The sequence below is a fragment of the Octopus sinensis genome, linkage group LG14 (assembly GCF_006345805.1).
Source record: "Octopus sinensis linkage group LG14, ASM634580v1, whole genome shotgun sequence".
NCBI lineage: Eukaryota > Metazoa > Mollusca > Cephalopoda > Octopoda > Octopodidae > Octopus > Octopus sinensis.
The window spans coordinates 49,982,993-50,008,462 of NC_043010.1; the positions used below are offsets into that span (position 1 = coordinate 49,982,993).

A 25,470-nucleotide genomic window follows, 5' to 3' on the forward strand; every position below is an offset into this window, starting at 1 on the left:
TTTATTTTACCACCACGTTTTAATTTTTTCTTTTATTCTACATAATTTACCATCAATTTTGCCGTATGCAGATTTATTCATCATGTATTTCTCCCTTTACAACCACCACTTCTATCAACAGCTGCTTCCGTCATCATTTATAGCCAAACCAAATAGGCTCCATAACAAATTAAATATTACTCAAATATTGGTTTCAAATTTTGGCATGAGGCCGACAATTTTGATGGAGAAGATAAATTGATTACATCGACCCCACTCCTCCAGTGTGCAACTGGTACTTATTTTATCGATCCTGGAAGGATGAAAGGCAAAGTTAACCTCAGCATGTAAAGATGGACAAAATGCCGCTAAGCATGCTAATGATTCTGCCAGCTCACCATCTTTTGTTATTTAAATATCAAAATTCTTCTTTTTATTACAGAAATTATTTCCTAACCACCAAAGGTCTTTATAATCTTCACAAAACCACACTTAAGTCCAAGCATTGAAAGAAAAAAACGCAAAATACAAATATTGGTCCCAGAAATGCTTGAGAAGTATGATTGCTGTTTCTTCCTTTACCCTTTTTTTTCTTGATTTTGTATACTGAGTAGTTCTTTGTCCTGCTTAATTATCTAGATTATTCTTGACTCCAGATAATTAAGCAGAATTAAATTAAGAGACTTTATTGCCTCTCCTAATATCAGTAATTTCATCCACGTTCACAAATCAGCTCTATCACCTGTAAAAATAGAAGAGAGAATCAAGGGTCACACAAGATTTACAGAGAAAAATGCTTAACTTATAACAACAACAACAATAATAATAATAATAATAATAATAATAATAATAATGATTTTTTTTATTTGCCACCAGGGGACTAGTCAATTACATCAACCCCAGTGTTTTGTTGGTACTTAATTTAGCAACCCTGAAAAGATGAAAGGCAAAGTTGACCTCAGTGGAATAATAATAATAATAATAATAATAATGGTTTCATATTTTGGCACAAGGCCAGTAATTTTGGGGAACGAGCAAATCAATTTACATGGACTCCAGAGTTCAACTGGTACTTATTTTATTTGACCCTGAAAGGATGAAATGGAAAGTTGACCTCAGTGGAATTTGAACTCAGAAAACAATGACTGATGAAATACCGCTAAGCATTTTGCCCAACGTGCTTATGATTCTGCCAGCTTGTCATCCTAATGATAATAATAATAATAATGGTTTCAAATTTTGCCACAAGGGCAGCAATTTTGGGGGAGGCGATGAGTTGATTACATTGACCCCAGTGTTCAACTGGTACTTATTTTATTGACCTCAAAAGGATGAAATGGAAAGTTAACCTCAGTGGAATTTGAACACAGAACATGAAGATAGACGAAATGCCACAAAGTATTCTGCCAGCTCATCATCCTAAAAATCCTTTCTACTACAGGCACAAGGCCTGAAATTTGGGGGAGGAGATAGTTGCTTACATCAATCCCAGTATACAACTGGTACTTAATTTATTGACCCAGAAGGGATGAAAGGTAAAGCTGACCTTGGCGGAATTCAAACTCAGAATTTAGTGGCAGACGAAATACCACTAAGCATTTCGCCTGTGTGCTAACGATTCTGTCGGCTCGCCATCTTAATAATAATAACAAGAGCACTCAGAGCGCAAACCTCCACCAATGTAAAAACCAACGTCCTCTCAACGATTAGCCAGAGATGATTTTTAAAATGAGAATATCTGAAAAACTCGACTGTTCTCACAAACGAGAATACTAAAAATGAACACGACTGCTCTCAAAAATTAAGTAACAATACAGGAAAAATAATCCAGAATTCTTGTCTGGTACCAGATCAATCCGAAGATCTAATCAGTTCATGCCAACTACGAGACCAAACATCCCTGAAAGTTTCATCCAAATCCATCCTGCAGTTCTTGAGATAAGTGGGCTGGTTACACCCATGGTATAGGCCACAGGTTATGGTCTCACTAGGCTTCCCGGGTCTTCTCAAGCACAGCATATTTCCAAAGGTCTCTGTCACTAGTCATTGCCTTGGCGAGGCCTCATGTTTGAAGGTCGTGCTTCATCACCTCATCCCAGGTCATCCTGGGTCTACTTCTTCCACAGGTTCCCTCAACCGCTAGGGTGTGGCACTTTTTCACACAGCTCTCCTCATCCATTCTCGCCACATGATCATACCAGCATTGTCATCTCTCCTGTACACCACATCTGATGCTTCTTAGATCCAACTTTTCTCTCAAGGTACTTACACTCTGTCGAGTATGCACACTGACATTACACATCCAGCGGAGCATACTGGCTTCATTCCTTGCAAGTTTACGCATGTCCTCAGCAGTCACGACCCATGTTTCACTGCCATGTAGCATGGCTGTTCGTATATATATATATATATATATATATTATATTATATCATCATCATTTAGTGTCTGCTTTCCATGCTGGCATGGGTTAGATGGTTTGACTGAAACTGGTAAGCTGCATCAGGTTCCAATCTGATTTGGCATGGTTTCTATGACTGGATGCCATTCCCTAATGCCAACCACACCAAGTGCATAAACTTCGACTTTATAAAATGCATAATCAATGAATTAAAAATTGTTTGGTATGTGTCATGGCACCGTTTTTTTATGCCTGAAATTTAGAACCTGGCTACACCCCTGATATATATATATATATATATATATATATATAAATATAAAGATAGATAGAGAGGGGAGGAAAAAGAAGAGAAAGGAAGGATGGAATTACTTGATTACAGATGTTTTATGTGGGTGGTTGACTCATTCCATGATTATATTTAAAGCTGTTTCTGAGAAGTAAATTTGAATTAAATATTAGTTTCCATAACAACTACAGATTTACTCCAGACCAACCCCACCCCACCCTACCCCACCCCGCGAGCCACCTGCTTTGTTGCAGCTTTAGTATTTATTCTACACTGCTGAAGTTTGTAGGTGCACACTGGAGCCAGACCAATTGTCCACTCAGTTCAATGCATCACACACACACACACACAAATCTGTATATCCACACACGAATTTTGAAAAAAAGAAAAAAAACCACTGTGAATGAGAAAGAAAGGGAGAGAAAATAATAATAATAATAATAGTTGTTGAAAGTAGTAACAGATGTGTGATTCTATGTCTGACAGAATGACGTCAATGCTCCAACCAACTGCAAGACTGAAATAATAATATCGGATTAAAGCAGATGGAGTCACAGCTGGCCAAAACAATAGGGTGCCAGCTAGAGATGTTTGTATCCCTTAAGTCCATTTAACTATAAACAGACATGACCATTATCAGCTGCCAAGTAGTGTTAGATTGGCAGAAAGTTTTACAGCATCGGATAATATGCCTTGCAGTATTTTGTTCCAATTCAAGGCGGTGAGCTGGCAGAAATGTTAGCACACCGGGCAAAATGCTTAGCGGTATTTCGTTTGCCATTATGTTCTGAGTTCAAATTCTGCCGAGGTCAACTTTGCTTTTCATCCCTTCGGGGTCGATAAATTAAGTACCAGTTACGCACTGGGGTTGATGTAATTGACTTAATGCCTTTGTCTGTCCTTGTTTGTCACCACTATGTTTAGCCCTTTGTGGGCAATAAAGAAATAAGTATTTTGTTCCAACTCTGAGTTCAAATCAGGCTACAGTCAACTTTGCCTTTCATCTCTCTGGGGTTGGTAGCATTCACCAATTCCCTCTCCACAAAATCACTGTCCTTTGCCTAAATTAGAAACAGTCAATGGGATTGCATTATTTAGTTACATTATTTTACAATTTAAGTTCAAATCCTACTGAGAACCATTTTTGTCTTACATTCCACCTGGGTCAAGAAAATAAATACGAGTCAAGGACTGGAAACTGATTTAATCAACCATCATCATCATCAATGTTCGACCGTGGTCGAGACAATGGAATTGACCATGCTACACCAGACTTCACGGTCCATCATAGCATTACGGAGGTCCTGTTGCTGGATGCCTGTATCCCTGGAGATTACATCAGGGTAGGAGAGTGTGCGCCCTCTGGTATTGTGAGTAGATGGCTTCCAGAGGAGAAGAGTAGAAATTACTTCTTTTTTCAGCTCTACAACAATGTCCAGCAAACTGGACTCTCCTACCTTTCACAAGAGATGACACAGGTGGTAGTTTCCCATATATTTGCATTTTGGTTGGATGACGCTTCCAAGAGAGATTTTGAGCTCTCATAAGGAGGTGAGTGTAGGTTCCATCCAACCACCTCTCAAGCTTCTTTGATAATGTCCAGATTTCTGAGCCATATAGTAGAATTGGTTCGACTGAGGCTTTGAAGATTTCAAGTTTGAAGTCTCTACTTAGATTTGATGACCAGATCTTAATCAACCATGCCCCTCACTTCAAATTCTGTGGACTTGAACAAGTGTTAGATATAATACCTTGCAGCATTTGTTCTAGTGCATTAAGTACTGAGTTCAAATCCCACAGAGGCCAGCTTTGCCTTTTATTCCTCTGAGCTGAATAAAATAAAGTACCAGTCAAATACTGGAGCTGATTTAGTTAACTGACCTCACTCAGCCCTGAAATTTGTAGTCTTGTGCCTATGTTAGAATATACTAATATTATGATCATCTACTCATGGTTTTCTCCGTCACAACATATGAATGAGAAAAGAAGGGGGTGATAGATGAATAAGGAAGGAAGAGGTGATGGCAAACTGGTAGGGGGAGCATTTCAACTCTGTGTGAATATATGTGTGTGAAAAAGGGAGATATGTGAATGTGTGTGTGTGTGTGTAATAGAAGTGGGATAGTGAACATTTAATGCTGAAAGGAAAAATCAAACAGCATTTCAACTCTGAGTATATGTGTGTATGTGTGTGCATGTACAAGGAAAGTATGTGAACCAGCATTCTTTCAGTAACAAACGATGATCGATGTCATATCTCAAAAGACAACCATTAGATAACATTGACAGATGTATTAATTTGATTTACCATCCATATTTATATATAAAATACTACAATTAGGCATAATTTTTGACGGTACGGGACCAGCTAGTTTATAATAATATTTGATAGATTAGGGTGGTTAGCTGTAAAATCGTTACTATGACAGAAAAATACTTATAGGGATTTCTTTTGACAATATGTTCTGATTTCAAATGTTGCCAAAGCTGACTTTTCATCCTTTCAGGATAAATAAAATAAGTACCAGTTTCACACTAGGGTCAATGTAATCAGCTAGCACACTCTCCTGCAATTGCTGGCCTAGTGCCAAAATTTGAAACCAATAATATTTAATATGAGGTAACCTTAAGAAAGAAAGATGACAAAGGAATAAAAGATTATCTTATGAACTTGCATTAGCTTACAGTTGTTTCTGCTATAAAATGCAGTGGACTCACAGTACACACACACACATAGTAATACAGTTGCTTCATTCCTACTTGGTAAAATAAAATGACACCTGAATTAAATAAAGACCTGGAAGGAATTAACAGGAGTTACTGACAGGAATGTGATATAAGCAAATCTAAAATTCCATTCCTTGCCAGTATAACTATAACTGAGCTTATACAAATGAGCTGCAAATTTCTGGACATAATCAAGTGCCTTAACCTACCTCAGTAGTTGTTTGGTGCTTACAACATTAACCATGGAAGGAAGAAATGGTATTGTCAATTTTGGTGAGATATGAACACAGAATATTTCCCTCAGCCATTCTTATATCCACTGCTGGATGAAGTCTCTGAATGCTGTTGCTAGCTTATCTATATAGATTGATCAAGCAAATAGCACTAACCATCAACACCTAGGCAGAGTTTGAACTCAGAAAACAAGGAACTTTTTGGCTGAATGTTCTAACAACTCTGCCAATCTCCCACCTTGGAATGGGACTTTATTTATCAACGCCAAAAGAATGAGCTATGTTGACTTTGGTGGGATTTGATCTCAGAATATAAAGAACAACTTGTCCAATGCTCAAACAACTCAGCCAATCCACCATCTGAGACTAGTACTTTATTTATCTACGCCAAATGGATAAAATGCTGAGTTGACCTTGGTGGTATTTGAACTCAGGATGTAAACAACTGCAATCATCATCATCATCCTTTAACATTCGTTTTCCATGCCGGCATGGGTTGGATGGCTTGATCAGATTTGGTGAGCCAGAGAGCTGCACTAGTTCCAGTCTAGTTTGGCTTGGTTTCTACTGCTGGATGCCCTTCCTAACACTTAACCACTTTACAGTGTGTGCTGGATACTTTTCATGTGGCACCAGCATGAGCTTGTATGTGGCATCGGCATGAGTGCTTTTTACATGGCACTAGCGCAATGCATTCTATCTAATGCTGTAACAACTGTCAATTCACCATCTCAAAATATGAAGGATCACACACAAAATTCCATGATGAAAATAACGTTTATCTTGGAATTATTTTTAGTAGTGTGGCCCACCCGATGACGAGCTATATCCTATGTGGCCCACTTCTCAAAAAAGGTAGCTTATGCCTGGTTTTACCTTGAAATCATGGGACCAAATAATGATTATGAAGGTAATAGTGATGATGCAAAGGAAAAGAAGAACATGCAAAGAAAAAAAAATCACTTACACTTGGTTCCATCATGCTAGGATCCAAACAGCGGTGTGCAGTACTGCAAACAATCTCATCCAATAAAACTTGGACTAAACTATAAAAGAGAAAATAAATGGGAAGATATTCTTTTAAAAAGATTTACAAAAGAGATCATGTGATTCCAAGTGGGTTGGAATCATAGAGTGTGTAATCAAGAAAATATTTCATCAAATATACTTCTACAACAGTGGTTCAGTCATGCAGCCCGGCATCCAGAGGGTAAGCTGATTCACAATGTCCTCCTCCCACCTCTACTTCCCAACTGGTGCAAATGCACAGGTGGGCAGCTGAAGACCTGGGCAACAACGATAAAAGAGGACCACTCCGAACTCTCAGGTCTTAGGGTTGTCTTGGGGAAATTTCGAACCTGGGTTCTCATTCCTAAGGCATTTTTTGATATTATTATTATTATTATTATTATTATTCAGGTCACTGCCTGGAATCGAACTTGGAATCTTGGGGTTAGCACACGCTCTTAACCACTATGCCATATGCCCTGAACTAGGATAAACTCCAACATATGGGAGTGTCGGGAAAAATATCCACTAATAATGAAACCACCACCACTATTAGTAGCTGTTTCTGATTTAGGCACAAGGCCTGCAGTTTTAAGGCGGGAAGATTAGTCTGTACCATGAAAGAGGAGTAGAAGAAAGAGGATGACAATGGTTGTGGTGGAGGTGACAACAATATAAACAAAACATATTACAATATCTGTTAGATATTGAAAACACACTTACTTTTCATCTGATACAAATCTCCACAGGTACAGCTGAAGATAGTGGGTATCAACTTGAATTTGTTGCAGGCCATAGCGTCCAAATGTTCTCAATCGGACACATTCAAGGAAAGTCTTGTAAAGAAAGAAAAAAAAAAAGGCAAAATATAAAATATAAACTGGTTAAACATAAGCAATTGAAATAGGTTAGTGTAGGACAAAAAGTAGAAAACTGGATGAAAAATCTAAATATATCACTCTTGAAAAACATTGATTCAGTTATTACTAAAATTAATACCTTGTGCTATTATGGTAATAATGTTTGGAGTTCAGTTTCAGCCACAAGCCAACTTCACCTTTCATCCTTCTGAAGTCAACAAAACTTACACGAAGATTAAATTTATGTCCAATATTTGACTGGTTCTAATTTTAGATCTTGCAATTGACTGCGCACATAAGGATCTATTATTGTCAGTTGGCAGATATTAGCAAGCATCAGCAAACAGTTTATTTACTGATGTTATAAACAAGAAACAGTGGAGGCGCAATGGCCCAGTGGTTAGGGCAGAGGACTCGCGGTCATAGGATCGTGGTTTCGATTCCCAGACCGGGCGTTGTGAGTGTTTATTGAGTGAAAACACCTAAAGCTCCACGAGGCTCCGGCAGGGGATGGTGGTGATCCCTGCTGTACTCTTTCACCACAACTTTCTCTCACTCTTACTTCCTGTTTCTGTTGTACCTGTATTTCAAAGGGCGCTGGCCTTGTCACTCTCTGTGTCATGCTGAATATCCCCGAGAACTACGTTAAGGGTACACGTGTCTGTGGAGTGCTCAGCCACTTACACGTTAATTTCACGAGCAGGCTGTTCCGTTAATTCGGATCAACCGGAACCCTCGTCGTCGTAACCGACAGAGTGCTTCCAAACAAGAAACAACCACATCGAAACACTGCATGTCCCAGAGTCCCCTAATAATATCGAATCAAGTGTATTGTAAACATGCATATATTTTAAAGGAGAGGTTGCTCTCCTGTGACGAAATAACAAGTGATTAGCGTAATCACATTTGAATCAGAAAGAATGTATTCAGAATGAATTTGGTAATAAGTCACCTTACATGTTCAAGTGGTACACTTTAAACAGACTTAACTATGGGAAGAAAATCAAAGACAATCAATCTCTTTAACATAATTCATTATGTTACGTTATAAATTCGATGTTAAGGAAATCTATAAATGTAAGCATCAAAATAGAAAGTAAAAATGACAAATATAAAATGCAGAATTTCCCAAGGTCCCGCATTAATTACTGTTGTATCCTTCAATGAATGAAAATGCAAAGGCTGCTCACTGGAGCTTCAACTTAACATGTTTTTACCTTGTCTTGTTTCAAAATGGCTTTCACTATCAAAACTGTTCTTGTCAATGCAACAGTTACTGACCTCTTCACAGATTTTACAGAAACTGAAGTGATGATCTTAAAAAGAAAGCATAGCTTCATCTATTAATAAGTTCAGCATTCCAGTAGTGTTTGCCTCATTAGCTACAAGCTGTAACATTCTATCACTGCCTTACCCTGATACAATATTCTAAGGCGGCAAGTAAGGGGAATTATTAGAATCAAGTTAGTCCACCAGGCAAAATGCTTAGTGGCCTTTTGTCTGCCTTTACATTCTGTGTGCAGATTCCACAACAAAAGATACCAACAGGAATAAGTACCAGACTTAAAAGAAGAAAAAAAAGGAAAAAAATACTAGGGTTGATTTGTTTCACTAAACCCTTCAAAAGCAGTGTTTCAGCAAGGCCATAGACCAATAACTGAAACAAGTCAAAGATAAAAGACAAAAGCAGTAAGCACTTACTTTTAAACTGATTTTAATGATGCCGGTGAGAACTGAAACTTTGGAGAACTCAACTGGGGAGAAGATTTCAATTTTCTCAGAAAACAGCTTCTGGATATTACTGATCAAGCTGTTGTCTATGCTGGAAAAAAAAAAGAAAAACAAAAGTCACTTATGGCTTAAAATGTATTTGTATGTGTCTTAGAAGGTGCATGGATTAATGACTAAGGTTTTCAGCTCACAATCACAAGGTCAAGAGTTCTATTCCTGGAAGCATCCCGTGTCCTTGAGTAAGACACTTTATTTCTCGTTGCTCCAGTCCACTCACAGCTGGCAAAAATGAATGGTACCTGTGGTTCAAAGGGCCAGCTTTGTTGCACTCTATGTCACACTGAATCCCTTTGAGAATTACATTAAGGGCACATATGTTTGAGGAGTGCTCAGCCACTTGCATGTTAATTTCATGAACTGGCTGTTCTGTTGATCGGGATCAGCTGGAACACTTGTTGTTTTGTATGTACACACAAACATATCATCATCATTTAGCGTCCGCTTTCCATGCTAGCATGGGTTGGACGGGTCAACTGGGGTCTGTGAAGCTGGAAGGCTTCGTCAGGCCCAGTCAGATCTGGCAGTGTTTCTACGGCTGGATGCCCTTCCTAACGCCAACCAGTCCGCGAGTGTAGTGGGTGTTTTTTACGTGCCACCTGCACAAAACAAATTGTATCAGCATGTATTTATGAGTGAATAGTTTTGTACATGTGGTTGTGTACATTTGTGTGTGATTGTGTATCAATTTATTATTTAGAGAGAGAAGGGTATGGAATGAGATGACTGGGTGTGGCTGTTTGGATACTGATGATTTGGTAGAGATGACAGCACATCTAACGTTCTGGTGAGGATACATTTTGGCACAAGAAGCAAACATACACAGGCAAGCTGGCAGAAGCATTAGCATGCTGGGTGAAATGCTTAGCGGTATTTTGTCTGCCGCTACGTTCTGAGTTCAATTTCCGCTGAGGTCAACTTTGCCTTTCATCCTTTCGGGGTCGATTAAATAAGTACCAGTTACGCACTGAGATTGATATAATCGACTTAATCCATTTGTCTGTCCTTGTTTGGTCCCTCAGTGTGTAGCCCCTTGTGGGCAGTAAAGAAAGAAGAAGCAAACACACACACACACATGCACCACAAGTAGAAATGTATACATGGAGAGGGAGAGAGACAGACAGAGTGAGATGTTAACATGTCTGATGTCAAATAAGTCAGCATCAAATCAGTCAGGCTAAACAGGCAGCATCAAAACAGTTGTGCTGAAATGTCTCATAACCAGAAGAGCAACACCTTTGAATCTTTATGTTTTTAGGGTCTCCAAGACTAGTAGAGAGAAAAGAAGAAAATATCTACAAACTGGAGACCTAGCCTGAATGCTCACAGTGGAGCAAACTTTACTAATGTTATCCAGGAAACAGATGGTGGTGAATTAAACCAGGCAACTGATTGAATCTACTACTATAGAACTTGGGACAGAAAGGGCTGAAAGAAACACAAGGCATTACTATTCAACACTAATGATTCTACCAAGAGACATAAGCTCAAAAGTATAACTGACAAGGAAATTAGAGAGTCTATCCAGGCTAAGCTGCTGGTACTTTGCATTGAGAGGTCACAGTGCCAGTAATACATGTATGGTTAGATTGCTGCAAGAAGGAATTGCAAGACAGATTCTTCAAGCTGAACCAACTGAAAGGAGACACCTAAGGGTGGATCAAGAATGAGCTGGTTGGATAATATATCCTATTTCTTTACTACCCACAAAGGGCTAAACACAGAGAGGACAAACAAGGACAGACAAACGGATTAAGTCGATTATATCGACCCCAGTGTGTAACTGGTACTTAATTTATCGACCCCGAAAGGATGAAAGGCAAAGTTGATCTCGGCGGAATTTGAACTCAGAATGTAGCGACAGACGAAATACGGCTACACATTTTGCCCAGCTCATATCCATACTCTCTGTTGGTCATGCCTGGGAATCCAGCAAGAAAGTTTAATGACAGTTGCTTCCGATAGGACCTTACAGAGGAGTGCCTGAAGACTGTATTCACCACAAATTGTGGGTAGTTAAAAATGGATGGATGGAGGAAAAATTAAAGAAGGAATGAGGGTATGCAGAGGAGAATGAGTCCGATTTATAGCTTGACAACTCTTGATATTTTCTTGTCTTAGACTAGATTTAGAAGGTTCTCAGTGAAACATAATCTTACTCCTTCTTATCAGATGTATGTATGCATGTTTGTTTGTTATTAGAAACACTTATGAGCAATAACATAATTGTATGTTTGAGCCAAAATAGCAGTCTAGTGGATCAATCAATGCTTTCCTCTGTAAGAGAGTGAGTGGGAGTGTGTGTGTGTGTGTATGGTGGCTATCTGTAAATGCTTAGCTTCGAATTTAGGATTGGGATGCATTTACCTGGGTGTAAAGTTCCACTGCGGTCGTCTCTGCTGTTGAGAAAGACTATAGCTGTGTGTCCGACGGCTGGAGTCACTACTACGCTCCTTACGAATCCCTTCTTCATACAGCTGTCCCACTTGTACATCAATGGCAGTTATGTCTTCCACCACACGTTTCATCACAGCTCGGACATTTCGGGGTTCAATCGTATGAAGCCAGTCTCGTGTCTCCACACTCTTGCGCAGCATCTTCAATGGTAAAGAGAGAGCAAGTCAAAATTTAGTTCTGCATAACCACAATATATTTTATAAATTGAAGTTTAAAAAACAAAAAGAAAACCAAGATGCTGATGAACAAGATGTCATCATCATCATCATCATAGTTTTAATGTCCACATTTTCATACTAGCACAAGTTAGATGGAGATTACTGAGGCAGATAATCTATGGCCAGATGCCCTTGCTGTCATTAACTCATATCCATTTCCAAGCAAGGTAATATTTCCAAATAGCCAGACATATTTCTCATGGAAGAATGGAAACAAACAACTCTTATTTACAACTTCTTGGCCCTGTCTCACTGTATCATTGCTATCCATTACCCCCGACCTGTATGTTCCACCCACACATAAGAAAATTTTTCACACACCCTATCCCCCAAAAAACAATCTACATCTTTTCTCTTCTTCACATTTCCTCTTTTATGCACTATACCTACCTCTCACTCCCCAATCTTGTTCTCACAGCTCTAATTCTCTGTATCATTGTTATCCAGTACCCACCCCCTTATATACCCAGGTTTCCACCATTCACTTCCCCTCCCTACTCTCTAATCATGCTTCTTTGGCAACATTTTGCCACTTATATCATGACCTTTGAACCTCAAAGGTATGTCCTGGCACTTGCCACCATCTATATATCTCTCTACCTTTACTTGACTAACCCATTTATATTCTGATCTCCATCCCTTGTGAGTATGCCAGGCACTTTGCCAGCATCTCTATCCTGCTATCACACACTCTCACTATTCTCCTCCTGTACTTCCTTCAAGTTGGGTAACCATGTATCTCCTTTATGGCAGTACACCTGTTTCTGTCCTCATTCCTGATCTCTCTCTCTGTCCGGCCAGGTAACCTTGTACCTCCTCTACAGCAAGACACCTTTCATCGTCTGACACAAGACCATCTCCTCCAATGACCTCTTCCCTCTCAAAGGATCTTTGTCTTACAAGTTACTTGGTGACCTTGTAGGTGCAGGTGACACTTAAATAGCACCCAGTCCAGACTGTAAAGTGGCTGGCATTTGGAAGGGCATCCAGCAGTAAAAGCTTTGCAAAAACTGACCTTGCTTGTGCTTTTGCCATGTAAAAAGCACTAAGTCCACTCTGTGGGGTGGTTGGTGTTAGGAAGGGCATCCAGCTGTAAAAATCCTGCCAAAACAGTCACAAAAGTCTGGTGCAGGCTTCTATCTGGCCGGCTCCTGTCAAACAGTCCCACTCATGCCAGCATGGAAAGCGGACATTAAACGATGATGATATACATAGGATGCTGAACCTTTCATGTGAGATGACAAAGGACCGAGATGCCTGGCGCATTGCTGTACTCAAAAAGACCCATACACTGCAGCAAAGAAGTTAAGACTGGTTCCTCTGTTGGTGTAAAACACTTGTGGCAGTGTCATATAAAAGCACCTGTGAGGTGCCACAGAAAAATGCCTGTGCAGTGCCATGTAAAAGCACCAAGCACACTCTGCAATGTGATTGGCATTAGGAAGGGCATCCAGCTATAGAAACCATGCCAAATCAGACTGGAGTCTGATGAGGCTCCCCAGCTTGCCAGCTCTGGTCAAACCATCCAACCCATGCCAGCTTGGACAACGGATGTTAAATGATGATGATGGCAAATACAATGTACTACTTCTAGTTTCCATCTAATAAATAATATCACAAAACTTTGGTTGGCCTGAGGTAATAGTAGAAGACATCTGCTCATGGTACCATGAAATGGGGCTGAACCTGAAACCATGCAGTCGTGAACCAAACTTCTTAACCACATAGTCACACCTTTGACATTCAGAAAATAGGCACTATTCTGAAAATACCTTTTATCATACTATCCAATTAAGATAACGTTCTAACAAAGTTACGTATCTCTCTCTCACACACAAAAGCACGTATCTCTCTCACACACACGAAGGTATGTATCTCTCTCTGTCTCTCACACATACACACACACACACACATGTATAAATCCCATATCATTACATTAAAAAGAGACCTCTCAAAAATCCTATGGAAATGATGTACCTGGGAAATAGTAAGTCCTTGTATTCGAACATAATGGTTTAAAAGCTTCTGGGCAGCACATTTTGCCTCTTCACATAATTTGGATATAGGAGTTACTCCGGTTGTGTCTTCCATCAGAAGCTGTTCTTCAGTCAGCACAACCTGTTGGATAGAAAAGGAATTATTGTACAAATAACTTAAAGAAATGTTTCATAGGATGATGAAGCATTGATAATGGAATGACAAGTGTGTTATGAAATCTAAGAGGGAAAGAGAAAGCAAAATACACCAAATAAAAAAGTGAACAAAAACTCTATGTGTGTGTGTATTTAACGATAATGCATTTGTATACTTGTGTGTAAGAAAGCAAGGTTTGACCCAATATGTATGAACAGCACATGACCAAGTTAGTTGTAAAGATCCCTTCAGTCATGAATGACCATAGGATTGCATCTAGAAAGTTACCCTCCAAGGTATAAGTCTGGGTAAGGTTGTTGAGGGAAGACTAGCAGTCTCTCATGCATACCAGCCTCTCCTCTCCACACCACTGACATTATCCAAGGGAAAGGCAAAGGCTGATACAGCTTGGCACCAGTGATGTCGCAACTCATGTCAACAGCTGAGTGAGCTGGAGTAACGTGGAATAAAGTGTCTTTGCTCAAGAACACAATGCACAGCCTGGTCCAGGGGAATCAAACTCACCACCACATGACTGTGAGCTTGATGCTCTAACCACTGAGCCATGTGCCTTCATATCTTCCTATATAGGTGCAATACCATGGTCATTCATGACCGAAGGGGATCTTTTTTATATTTCTATAATTAAATATTATTAGGAATTGTATTAAAAAAAAATTCTCAAAATAATTTGTGTATTGTAGAAGTGTAACCAATTTATAGCACATAAACCTTAACAAACAAAATCTTATATAAACCCCCACCAAGGGCCATATGGACCCCAGTTGAGAATCACTGATCTACACAATCTCACCACGTCTTTAAAACTTGTGAGTGACTGTTATGTAGCAGTCATCACTTTTAAATATGTGTATGTGTCAGAGTACACTCACCAAATGTGATATGATAGAATTACTGAAATCTTCACAGAGTCTTGAGAGAATTAATAACAATGAAGGTGGAATAGACCCTCGTTCAGCAGCACCTTCACAGAAATCCTGTAACAAAAAAAAAAAAAAAAAAGAGAAATGACATACACCTCAATACTTCCAAACACATGTATCTATATAGCCTCTATACACAAACTGATTTATTAACATTGGATCACCAAGGTCAGAACAAATAAGACTTATGGCACAATATTTGGAAAAGATATCTTATGGTCAGTTTTGTAGGATTCCAGTTACACAGAGGATGAAGAACTGCAGATGTCTGAGTATATTTTTATTAGCTTGACATTTGGCATGTTTTAATATATTTAGAGTTTCATGTAGTGATCATAGCAGAAGCATGGAAGATACATTTTTATTAGAGAACCACAATCATTATTAATGCTTAGCAACAGGTCTTTTGTTCAGAACGCTTTTTCCAATTCAGCTTCTTATGCATTGAGAGCTCTCCCTGACACATCACCAATCACCACCATCTTTTTTTAAAACTTTACCCCAGGAAGACATGGGCCAAAGTACTGAAGAAAAACCTCAGGATGCTGAATTGTTCAGAGGAGATGAGAAAGGACTGGGATATCAGGTGCCTTGAAGACCCATCCTCTACAACAGAAGTGTTAATACTGCTTTCCCTGATGAAGGGAATTGGCCCGCAAGAGTCCTGTGCTGGCACCACATAAAAAGTACTTGTGACAGCACCATGTAAAAATGCTCACAACAGTGCCATGTTAAAAGCACGCAGTACACACAGTAAAGTGGTTGGCATTAGGAAGGGCATCCAGTCACAGAAACCAAGCCAAATCACACTGGAACCTGGTGCAGCTCTCTGGCTTGCTAGCTCTGGTCAAACTGTCCAACCCATGCCAGCATGGAAAGCAGACATAAAAAGATGATGATGACTCCCATCTAGTCCTATAATGTGAGAGAGCCATGTATCTCTCCTACAGTAAGAAACTTGTGCCTGCTCTTCCTTTCACACTTCAACCTCTCAACATCTAGCATGAAGCCATTTCCCTCTCTACAATAGTCCTTCTCAGTTGAGCGGGATATTAGTTTTGCAAGTTACATGGTGACCTCACTTGTGCTGGTGCCACAAAAAAAGCATCCAGTACCCTCTGTAAAGTGACTGCATTAAAAAGAACAGAAACTGCACCAAAGCAGACACTGGAGCGGTCCACTGACTTGTTGAATTCTGTTGAGTTATCCAACCCATGCCATCATGAAAGACAGACATTAAATGATGATGATGATGACAATGATGTTGATAATGGGATTTTAACTCAAAGCACATTAAGCTGTAATGAATACTGCAAGGTATTCTATGAACACCCCATTTATTCACTGTCCTTTGCTTCTGAATTATTCAATGATGGATACATATGATGCAGCTGCTAACAAGAAAAGCTACAGCAATAAATCTACTTTGTATACATAACGTTGGTGTGTATTTACACTAAATGGAAAATATTATGTCACCAAAGTGACAGTTATTTATTTCAGAGTTGTGTGCCCTTCTTAAAAGAAATAGCATTCCTCATTTAATCTTTTGATGATACAAACTTTCTCTTCTAATATGATCGAAATTAAAATCTTCCACTAATGCTTCAAGTTAATTCATGTTCCCAACACCAGCTTGATAATGACAAAATTATTTTACTAATTTCTTTCTTTATTTTCAAAATTAATTGTAACAAAATCAGTGTATTTCAATAGAAATATGATAACAAAAGAGTTTAGGAAAAAAAGAAGAAATCATTGTTAACAACAAAAAGTACTCACAGAACAAACTTGGCATATATGCCTAATAAAGTTAGTAAGTATTCCTTCTCTCACATCTTGTATACAGAAAGGGCCCCTGAAGTATGGCTTCATAGCAAAAGTGATATCAGGGGAAATAAATGCCTGTAAAAATGAACAAAGAACCAATTTAAAACATTTCATCAAGGGCAGAGGTCACCAAACTTGGGACAGTATCTACACAAACTCAAAATATCAGTTCCAAGCTAATATTTTTATGGTTATATTTGTTGTTATGATTTTTAAATCACAAATAACATTTTTAAGAGATTAATTTTTTATCAAATTCTATAAATGTTACATTACAGTCAGCTAAAATTGATTTTTATGTAGAAGCTGTAAAAACACCTAATTTATAAAGGATGCTAACATCCAGTGTTCAAAGATATAAACAAACAAATCATGGAAAACTGTGATCCCACAGGACTTCCCGAATGGCATGTCTAGCAAAAATTACCTGGCATTCTTTAAGTAGTGTAACCCACCTGATAATATATATATATATATATATATATAATAGAAATATTAAAATTACTAAGTCTCTCTAAAAGAGATTACGGCAGCGTTACTGGAAATTAATTGTTATCGCCATATTAATATGGCAGTCTTATAGATATAAGACTAAAGCTGTCGCTGATTAGCTCCATGAGGCCATCGCCTTAAGCTAGCTATTTGACACACAAACTGTGTCCATTATAACCCTTCGAACAAGGGAGGTCAGCCGCTTCACACTGCCAGTCAGACAGCTACAGACGCGTTTCAGGGTATTTGCCCTTTGTCAATGTAGCGTAGTCAGACCCAGCAGGTGTTGCCACTGATCGTCTTTGTTCGAAGGTTTTATTTACCTAGTTTATGTGTGAGTGTATATATATATACACATCTATGTTTGTATGACTGTGTATAGAAGAATATATTAAAACAATGAATTAAAACCTATCTGATTTTCACATTTCATTATTTACAATTTTACAATATTATAAAAATAGAATATTATATATTTATTATGATAACACTAGTACTTTCATGCATTATGCAATCATCAGGTTTATACAGTAATAGTAGTGACAGTCATGTCCCACAATTGATAACTGTAGTGAATTGATGAAATTTGTATTTTAAGTACCAATTGTTAGGCTCCAAGCAGATTGAATCTTACAAATAGTATTTTGACTAATCAGTATGTGGCTTAGAAGTCATGTTTTGGTGAAACCTGTTATGTGTGAGTGTATGTGTACATACAGACAGAGAGACAGACAGACATACACACACACACACATATATCTATATATCTTTTGCCTCTCATCTCCTAGCAGAAAATTGCCTTCACCTTCACCCCAGAGTTTGTAGTCTTGCAAACAGCAAGATGGCCTCACTAGTGCTAACAGCATGAAAAATGTGCCCTGTACATCAGTGTTTCTCAACCTTTTTACCCTTGCGTAACCCTTAAAATAAATTACATGTGTCAAGGAACCCCTGCACAAAAAAAATTATATACCATATCTTTCTCATATTTTTTTCATTGTAGGTCACATGGTAAATATCATATATATATTCACACACTTATTGCAGTGGTCCTTCAGTTTTTCTAAGCCCTGTAAAAGAATTCAGAAGGTTGGGCTTCCAACCAGGCCTTTCGCAATACCCCTGAAACCAGAAACTTTTAAATACTCCCTTGCATGCATGCATACATACATGCATACATACATACATACATGCATGCATGCATGCATACATACATACATGCATGCATGCATACATACATACATACATACATACATACATACAGACAGACTACATGTATGGCATACCTGTAAGTTGGCGAGAACAGATTTAATTTGCTCCAATACCGAAGTTTCAGTATTGTTCAATAATTCTGATAAGCTGTCAGAACTATCTTGTTTGCCAATCTGTTTCGGAGCAGCTAAATTCTGACGAACATCTGTTAAGCAGTCTGAAATTTGAAGATGATAATAATGAGGATAGTATTCAATAAAAGGGAGACGGATGTTAACAATTAAATTTACTCCAGTATATTACTGGTATTTATTTCATCAATATACATACACACATAATTAAGTAAATGACAAAGAAACAGGAAATTATGCAAGAACTCTATTAGCTTACAGATGTTTCTGCCATAAGATGTAATGCACTCATTTTGAAACTCTAGGAAGCTATAAGCTGATGCTGAAGCACTCAGTTTTGAGTGCAATACATAATTTCCTGTTCCTCTGTCATTTCTCTAATTTTATATTATGCTCTATATCAAACCAGTGCTTATTCTGAAGCTTATTTATATTGAATTCTAAAACTAGGTTATTAATATTGCTATGCTCAAATGAAACATTATATGTAAAAGAAATAGGGAGATTATATGAAAAAGGGAATAAAGTGTATACAAACCTAAAAAGTGCTGTTTCAACATTTGCAAGTAGTAAGCTCCTCTTTCTCTGGCAGCCTTTGACACAATTTCAGTACCAGCTCTAAAGATGGTGTTAAACAGAAGGGTTGTCAATTTAAAAGCAACTAACATTGGACAATGTAAAAGTAACAAACAATTATTACTTCTTAACTTATGTGGGTGTCTTTGTGTTCTTTTGTGCTAGTGTTCATGTTTGTGTCTGCACATGTATTTTTTTCCTCTCCAGGCTATTGTCCAAAAAATATCGAAAGGTATTCTTTCAATGTGGAGGCGCGTGGTTTAGTGGTTAGGGTGTCAGCATCATGATTGTAAGATTGTGGTTTCAATTCCTGGACCGGGCGACGCGTTGTGTTCTTGAGCAAAACACTCCATTTCACGTTGCTCCAGTCTACTGAGCTGGCAAAAATGAGTAACGCTGTGATGGACTGGTGTCCCGTCCAGCTGGGGAACACATACGCCATAGAAACCAGGCCCATGAGCCTGGCTAGGATTTAAAAAGGGCGCATTTATTTTTTTAATTTTATTCTTTTAATGAATCTGCTTTACTTTTCACAGTTTTTTTATTCATTTGTTCTTCGTCACAGTCTGATGTTCTCCAGAACCATTTAAGTTTGAAACTATTTAGAAGACAGCTCTTCTAGTAATGAAGGTACATTGCCTAGTGGTTAGTTTGATGCACTTACTATTGCAAGATAATGGTTTCAATTCCCAGACTGAGTGAAAACTGTGTTCTTTTAACAAAATAGTTCATTCCACTTTGCTCTGCAATTGCAACATCTGACATGTGGTACACCATGCACAGGGAGTGAGCTAATGTACAGCACAAACATTTGATCATGATAAACAGATCATTTGTGCAGGTTGTTCAGGAAGAAATTGCAGAACCCTCACCTGTTATGACAGCAGAGTCCGCAATACTCTGGCAATAGCACTATTCATATTTTCACAGTTCTCATATAGAAACTTACCGTGAAAAGTCAGTGTCAGGCAAGAGTTTGTTCATAGCTTGAAGTCTCCGATGAAAACGATCCAAAGCACGTACAAGAATAGTATTATCACCTGTTTCTTTCTGAAAGGATTCAAAAGGAATTTACATAAGCATATCTGTTTATATATATATATATAATATATATATATATATATATATATATAATATATATATATATAAAGAGAAAGAGATTAAAAAATTACACAGCAGGACGACAAAGGAACATATGGAAAAATTGTACAGAAGATGTGGACATGCTCTTCCCTCATCAGTTATTGTCCAAAAATCATAATAATTTTGTGCCTTTAATGACAAGATTGTGCATTTTGGTGGCATCAACAGCAAAGAGCAGTTGGGGAATAAATGATCGAACATAGAGGATAGTGACAAAAATAAACAAATTATAAATAATGACAGAATAAGAGGAGACTTAACGGAAAATGACACAGGTAGCTGGTACATATAAAATATACACATACAAATAAAGGCCTTATAGTTATGAGATAACAATGGGACAAAACATGTATAAGTAATGCTTATCATCATCACATGTGCAAGTAAGAAGATGAAGAATAAATTTAACATATTTTCGTAATTAGTTACAATTGATTTGATATCATACTGTTTCTAACACCAATACACATAAATGATTCAATGTGAAAAGTTACATAATATCTACAGCTGATTACACTGGAGTGACACTTCATCAGACTAGCATTAGGACATATGATCTTATGCATGGCCGTGTGGTTAAGGAGATCATTTCCCAACCACATGGTTTCAGGTTCAGTCCTACTAAAAGTCACTGGGAAAATGTATTCTACTATAGATAAGTTAAACTAGGGTCAAAATGCACATTGTTAAATGATATATTGCAGATTTGTCTAACATATGCTAGCATGGAGAAACAAAATCAAGATAAATTTCTTATCTTAAACTCTTAAACAAACATTATTTTTGGTGCATCACATCAGACAAAAAACAACAGAGAAATCTAATTATATATTAAAATGGACTCACCTCTAAGAGTACTCTCTTGTGTACACAGTCAAAGTACCTTTCCATGAGAGAGTTTACAAAATTCACCAACTTTTTCAATGCTATTGCATCTAAATTCTCACTGAAATTTGGAAATATAATATTAGACTTTAAGTTTCTCTTAAGACTAATTTGCTTAACTGATCTCATGGGATTACCATTTAATAGTTTTTAGATTGTACACATTACACATCTTTTCACAACACTACATATAGCTTATAACATGAACAAGAGTGAAAATAGGTGGAAAACAAGATTATATGCTTATTTAAAAATAAAATCATGTCAAGCTCAAACACACAAAGCTGTCCACAAAGCCCAAGTGTAAAATTGGTGGTTGTTTTTAGCATTATACTCAAGAAGACCCATCTACCACAGCAGAATTGATACCGGAGGTGGTGCCACATAGAAGCACTGGTGTTGGCACCATGTTAAAAGCATACATAGAAACACCCTGGGCACTCTGTAAAGTGGTTGGCATTAGGAAGGGCATCCAGCTGTAGAAACCACGTTAGAATAGACAATGGGGCCTGGTGCTGCTCCTGGCCTTACAAGCAAGGAAAACAAACATTAAAGGATGATGATGATAATAAAAATGTCTTCAAATAAACTGAATGGGTTCTCATTCCTTAGCCTAACTCAGGGATTGGCAATCTTTTAAGAGAAGTTAGCTGCATGAGAGACTATTTATCACCAGGTGGGTCACACTACTAAAAATAAATTCAAGGTAATTTTTCATTTAGAAAATCAGTGGACCACAGTTTGCCTGTGACTGGTCTAATTAGTATGGTTTTTTAGTACGTTAGTCAAAGGAGGAAGAGCTGTGACAAAAATCTTTGACACTCATCCCAAATTAGTGAGACTGGTGTGATAGATATTCAGTTGAGCATCTGTATTTCTGCATTTGTACAAAAAAATTGATAATTGGAGTTCTGAAAAATATTCTAATCTATTATAAATTTATTTCACACTTTTCTACTTTGAACATTTACATTTCACTTGCAAAGATTTTGCAAGTACTTTTTTTTTTTATATATATATAAAGACAATTGTGTTGGTATGAACAAGTGATGTGTTACTGGGCAATGAGTTCTGGTTGAAAAGTGCCATTTTGCTACCAGTCAATGTACATAGAAGAGGAAAATATTGAAAGGAGTGGAGTCAAAGGTGATGTGCTATACATGATTGAGAGGAAAAAATGGTAATAAAAACAATGATGATGACAATGCAACTTACTCTTCTTGAAGTCTGTTTAAGAACATGTCATTGTAAGATGCTATCACAAGACAGATGTTACTGAGGAATGTATTACAGCCATGGTCCACAAATTCAAGGACATCCTATTAAAAACAAAGAGAGACAGAATGAACTAAACAGAACAGGAGGAAATGTGGATGGAAGAGTTGCTGAAGATGTCACAGATGTGTAACGAAAGATTTCCAGACAATGGACATAAGATAAAATAAGAACAGTAATAAACAAGTGAAGAACAAATAAATAGTGCATGTGTTTATTTGGCAAGAAAAAAAAAAGAAAATTGATCATCCTGAAATATAACAATTTTTATGCTTGATCAATAATTTTGATATTTGTTTTGTTTCCTTAAAAGTAATTTATAATACAAGTTTGCTAAATTCAGTTACCATGAAGAATGCAGAATCTAACATTTCGAGCCATGTCCTTGTGAGTATAACAGACATTTAAAACTCTCAAACATATTTCAGATGTTAAGCTTTACACTCTCTGATGACCTTTCATGATGGCCAAATGACTACAACATCACAAACCAGATTTTCCAAAATCTAAGCTTTCTCTTAAGAGTCAGAAAATACTTAAGATCTGAACAGGAACATGAACACCTTGTTAATATACTGCTTATGTACAAGGGAGAGTGCAGCTGTTAATGAGTGACAAACCTTCGTTTGCCAAGTTTTTACAACCACTATCCATCACTGTACTGAATGCATGCAACAGAATGATCCCTGCTAAAGGCACCCAAGGACCAGATGGTGGTGTTAAACTAAATGACAGATAAAGTCTATCCCCAAAAAAACAGAGGACACAAACAGCTGGAGTAAATACTGCAAAACATCAGGTTTGATGCTTTAACAGTTCTACTGATCTACCACCCTGGATCAGTACTTTATTTGATCAATCCTAAAAGGATAAAAGTCAAAGCTGACCCAGTGGAATTTCCTCACACAAATTAATCCTTTTGTTATCACATTTCTGTTGAAATACACTGCCTTTGTTTCAGTTAATACTGAAAATAATGGCAAATTCATTGAAATAACTGTCATTATTAATCTGCTGTTTGGAACATAAAATGGACGTAAAATTTTGATTGAAAGTCTTAATTAGAATTATTTTAGAACAGAATTTGGGTCATAGAACTGAGGGATAGCTGAGGTAGGTTGGTATCAAAAGGGTTACTCTTTTACTTGTTTCAGTCATTTGACTGCAGCCATGCTGGAGCACTGCCTTTTAGTTGAGCAAATTGACCCCAGGACTTATTCTTTGGAAGCCTAGTACTTATTCTATCGGTCCCTTTTGCCGAACCGCTAAGTTACGGTGATGTAAGCACACCACCATCAGTTGTCAAGCGATGTTGGGGAGGGGAGGGACAAACACAGACACACAAACATATACACACACACACACATACATATATTTATATATATACATATATACGACGGGCTTCTTTTCAGTTTCCATCCACCAAATCCAGTCACAAGGCTTTGGTTGGCCCGAGGCTATAGTAGAAGACACTTGCTAATGGTGCCATGCAGTGGGAATGAACCCGGAACCATGTGGTTCGTAAACAAGCTACTTACCACACAGCCACTCCTGCGTTAAATACTAATGTATATAATCCTTCCTCCATAGGTACAAGGCCTGAAATTTTTGGGGAAGGGAATAGTCAATTACCCCATGCCTTGACTGGTACTTATTTCCTTGACCCCAAAAGGATGAAAGGCAAAGTCAACCTCAGAAGAATTTAAACTCAGAATGTGAAGATGGGTGAAATGCCTCTAAGCATTTTGTCTGATGTGAAATTGATTCTGCCAGCTTGCTGCCCTAATAGTAATATAAATGCTAATTTGTGCACCTTGAGGGATGGGAAAGAAGCCCCTTCGAAGGGCAGAGGAACTTGTTAGGGTCAACAACATCATCATCATTTAACGTCCGCTTTCCATGCAAGCATGGGTTGGACGATTTGACTAAGGTCTGGCAAACCAGATGACTGCATCAGACTCCAATCTGATCTGACAGAGTTTCTATGGCTGGATGCCCTTCCTAATGCCAACCACTCCGAGAGTGTAGTGGGTGCTTTTACGTGCCACCGGCACAAGGGCCAGTCAGGTGGTACTGGCAGTGGCCACGCTCAAATGGTGCTTTTTATGTGCCACCTGCACAGGATCTTCATTTGGTGAAACTGCACAACATAGTCTGTTTGGAAGAGGCTCTTCAGCCAATGGTCAGTCTAGGGTCAACCAATCCAGTCAGCAAATTATTGCCAACTGGAAGAACTGACAATTCATCAACCCACATTAACTACTTGAAAACACTATAGAGTTCTGAAACTTCAGAGTATCACCAATTGAAGCTCAATGACTAGTAGTAACATAAAAAAGAGAGAGAACACAATATTGTTGTTTTGAATGTAAGTATTTGTAATCAAATATCGTGGAGGCGTGTGGCTTAGTGGTTAGGGTGTCAGCATCATGATCATAAGATTGTGGTTTCGATTCCTGGACCAGGCGACGCGTTGTGTTCTTGAGCAAAACGCTTCATTTCACGTTGCTACAGTCCACTCAGCTGGCAAAAATGAGTAACGCTGCAATGGACTAGCATCCCGTCCAGCTGGGGAACACATACGCCATAGAAACCAGGAAACCGGGCCCATAAGCCTGGTTAGGCTTGAAAAGGGCGCATTTATTTTTTATATTTGTAATCAAATATACATGTGAAAATAGAAATAACAACAAAACAAGTGGATATGTAGGTATGTACGAAAGTTGATGTGTAGAATTGTGATAAAATCTATTACTATTGGAGCCATCATGTAGGCTTGAGCAGGTCTTTCTACTTCTTCTATCAGTGGAATTACTCCGGATTGTAATTGTATCTGCCTTTCCAGTTCAGCCAAATCTTCATCAATCTTTTGACGGGCACTAGAAATATAGAAC

The 25,470-nt window shown here is 38.0% G+C and overlaps 1 protein-coding gene across 1 annotated transcript in view; it reads right to left on the bottom strand.

Moving 5' to 3' along the window:
* Positions 1-25,470, bottom strand: part of LOC115219344 (vacuolar protein sorting-associated protein 51 homolog) — a 41,132-nt gene continuing 15,662 nt past the window's right edge. The window contains exons 7-20 of the mRNA XM_029789505.2: positions 25,332-25,455; positions 22,517-22,620; positions 21,263-21,362; positions 20,223-20,323; positions 19,236-19,315; positions 18,641-18,783; positions 16,815-16,937; positions 14,982-15,086; positions 13,933-14,073; positions 11,648-11,877; positions 9,194-9,314; positions 7,356-7,468; positions 6,592-6,670; positions 1-721 (exon numbers count right to left, since the gene is read on the bottom strand). Coding sequence (XP_029645365.2) covers positions 692-721; positions 6,592-6,670; positions 7,356-7,468; positions 9,194-9,314; positions 11,648-11,877; positions 13,933-14,073; positions 14,982-15,086; positions 16,815-16,937; positions 18,641-18,783; positions 19,236-19,315; positions 20,223-20,323; positions 21,263-21,362; positions 22,517-22,620; positions 25,332-25,455 — 1,594 coding nt within the window. The 3' untranslated portion in view covers positions 1-691. The remainder of the gene's footprint in view (positions 722-6,591; positions 6,671-7,355; positions 7,469-9,193; positions 9,315-11,647; positions 11,878-13,932; positions 14,074-14,981; positions 15,087-16,814; positions 16,938-18,640; positions 18,784-19,235; positions 19,316-20,222; positions 20,324-21,262; positions 21,363-22,516; positions 22,621-25,331; positions 25,456-25,470) is intronic.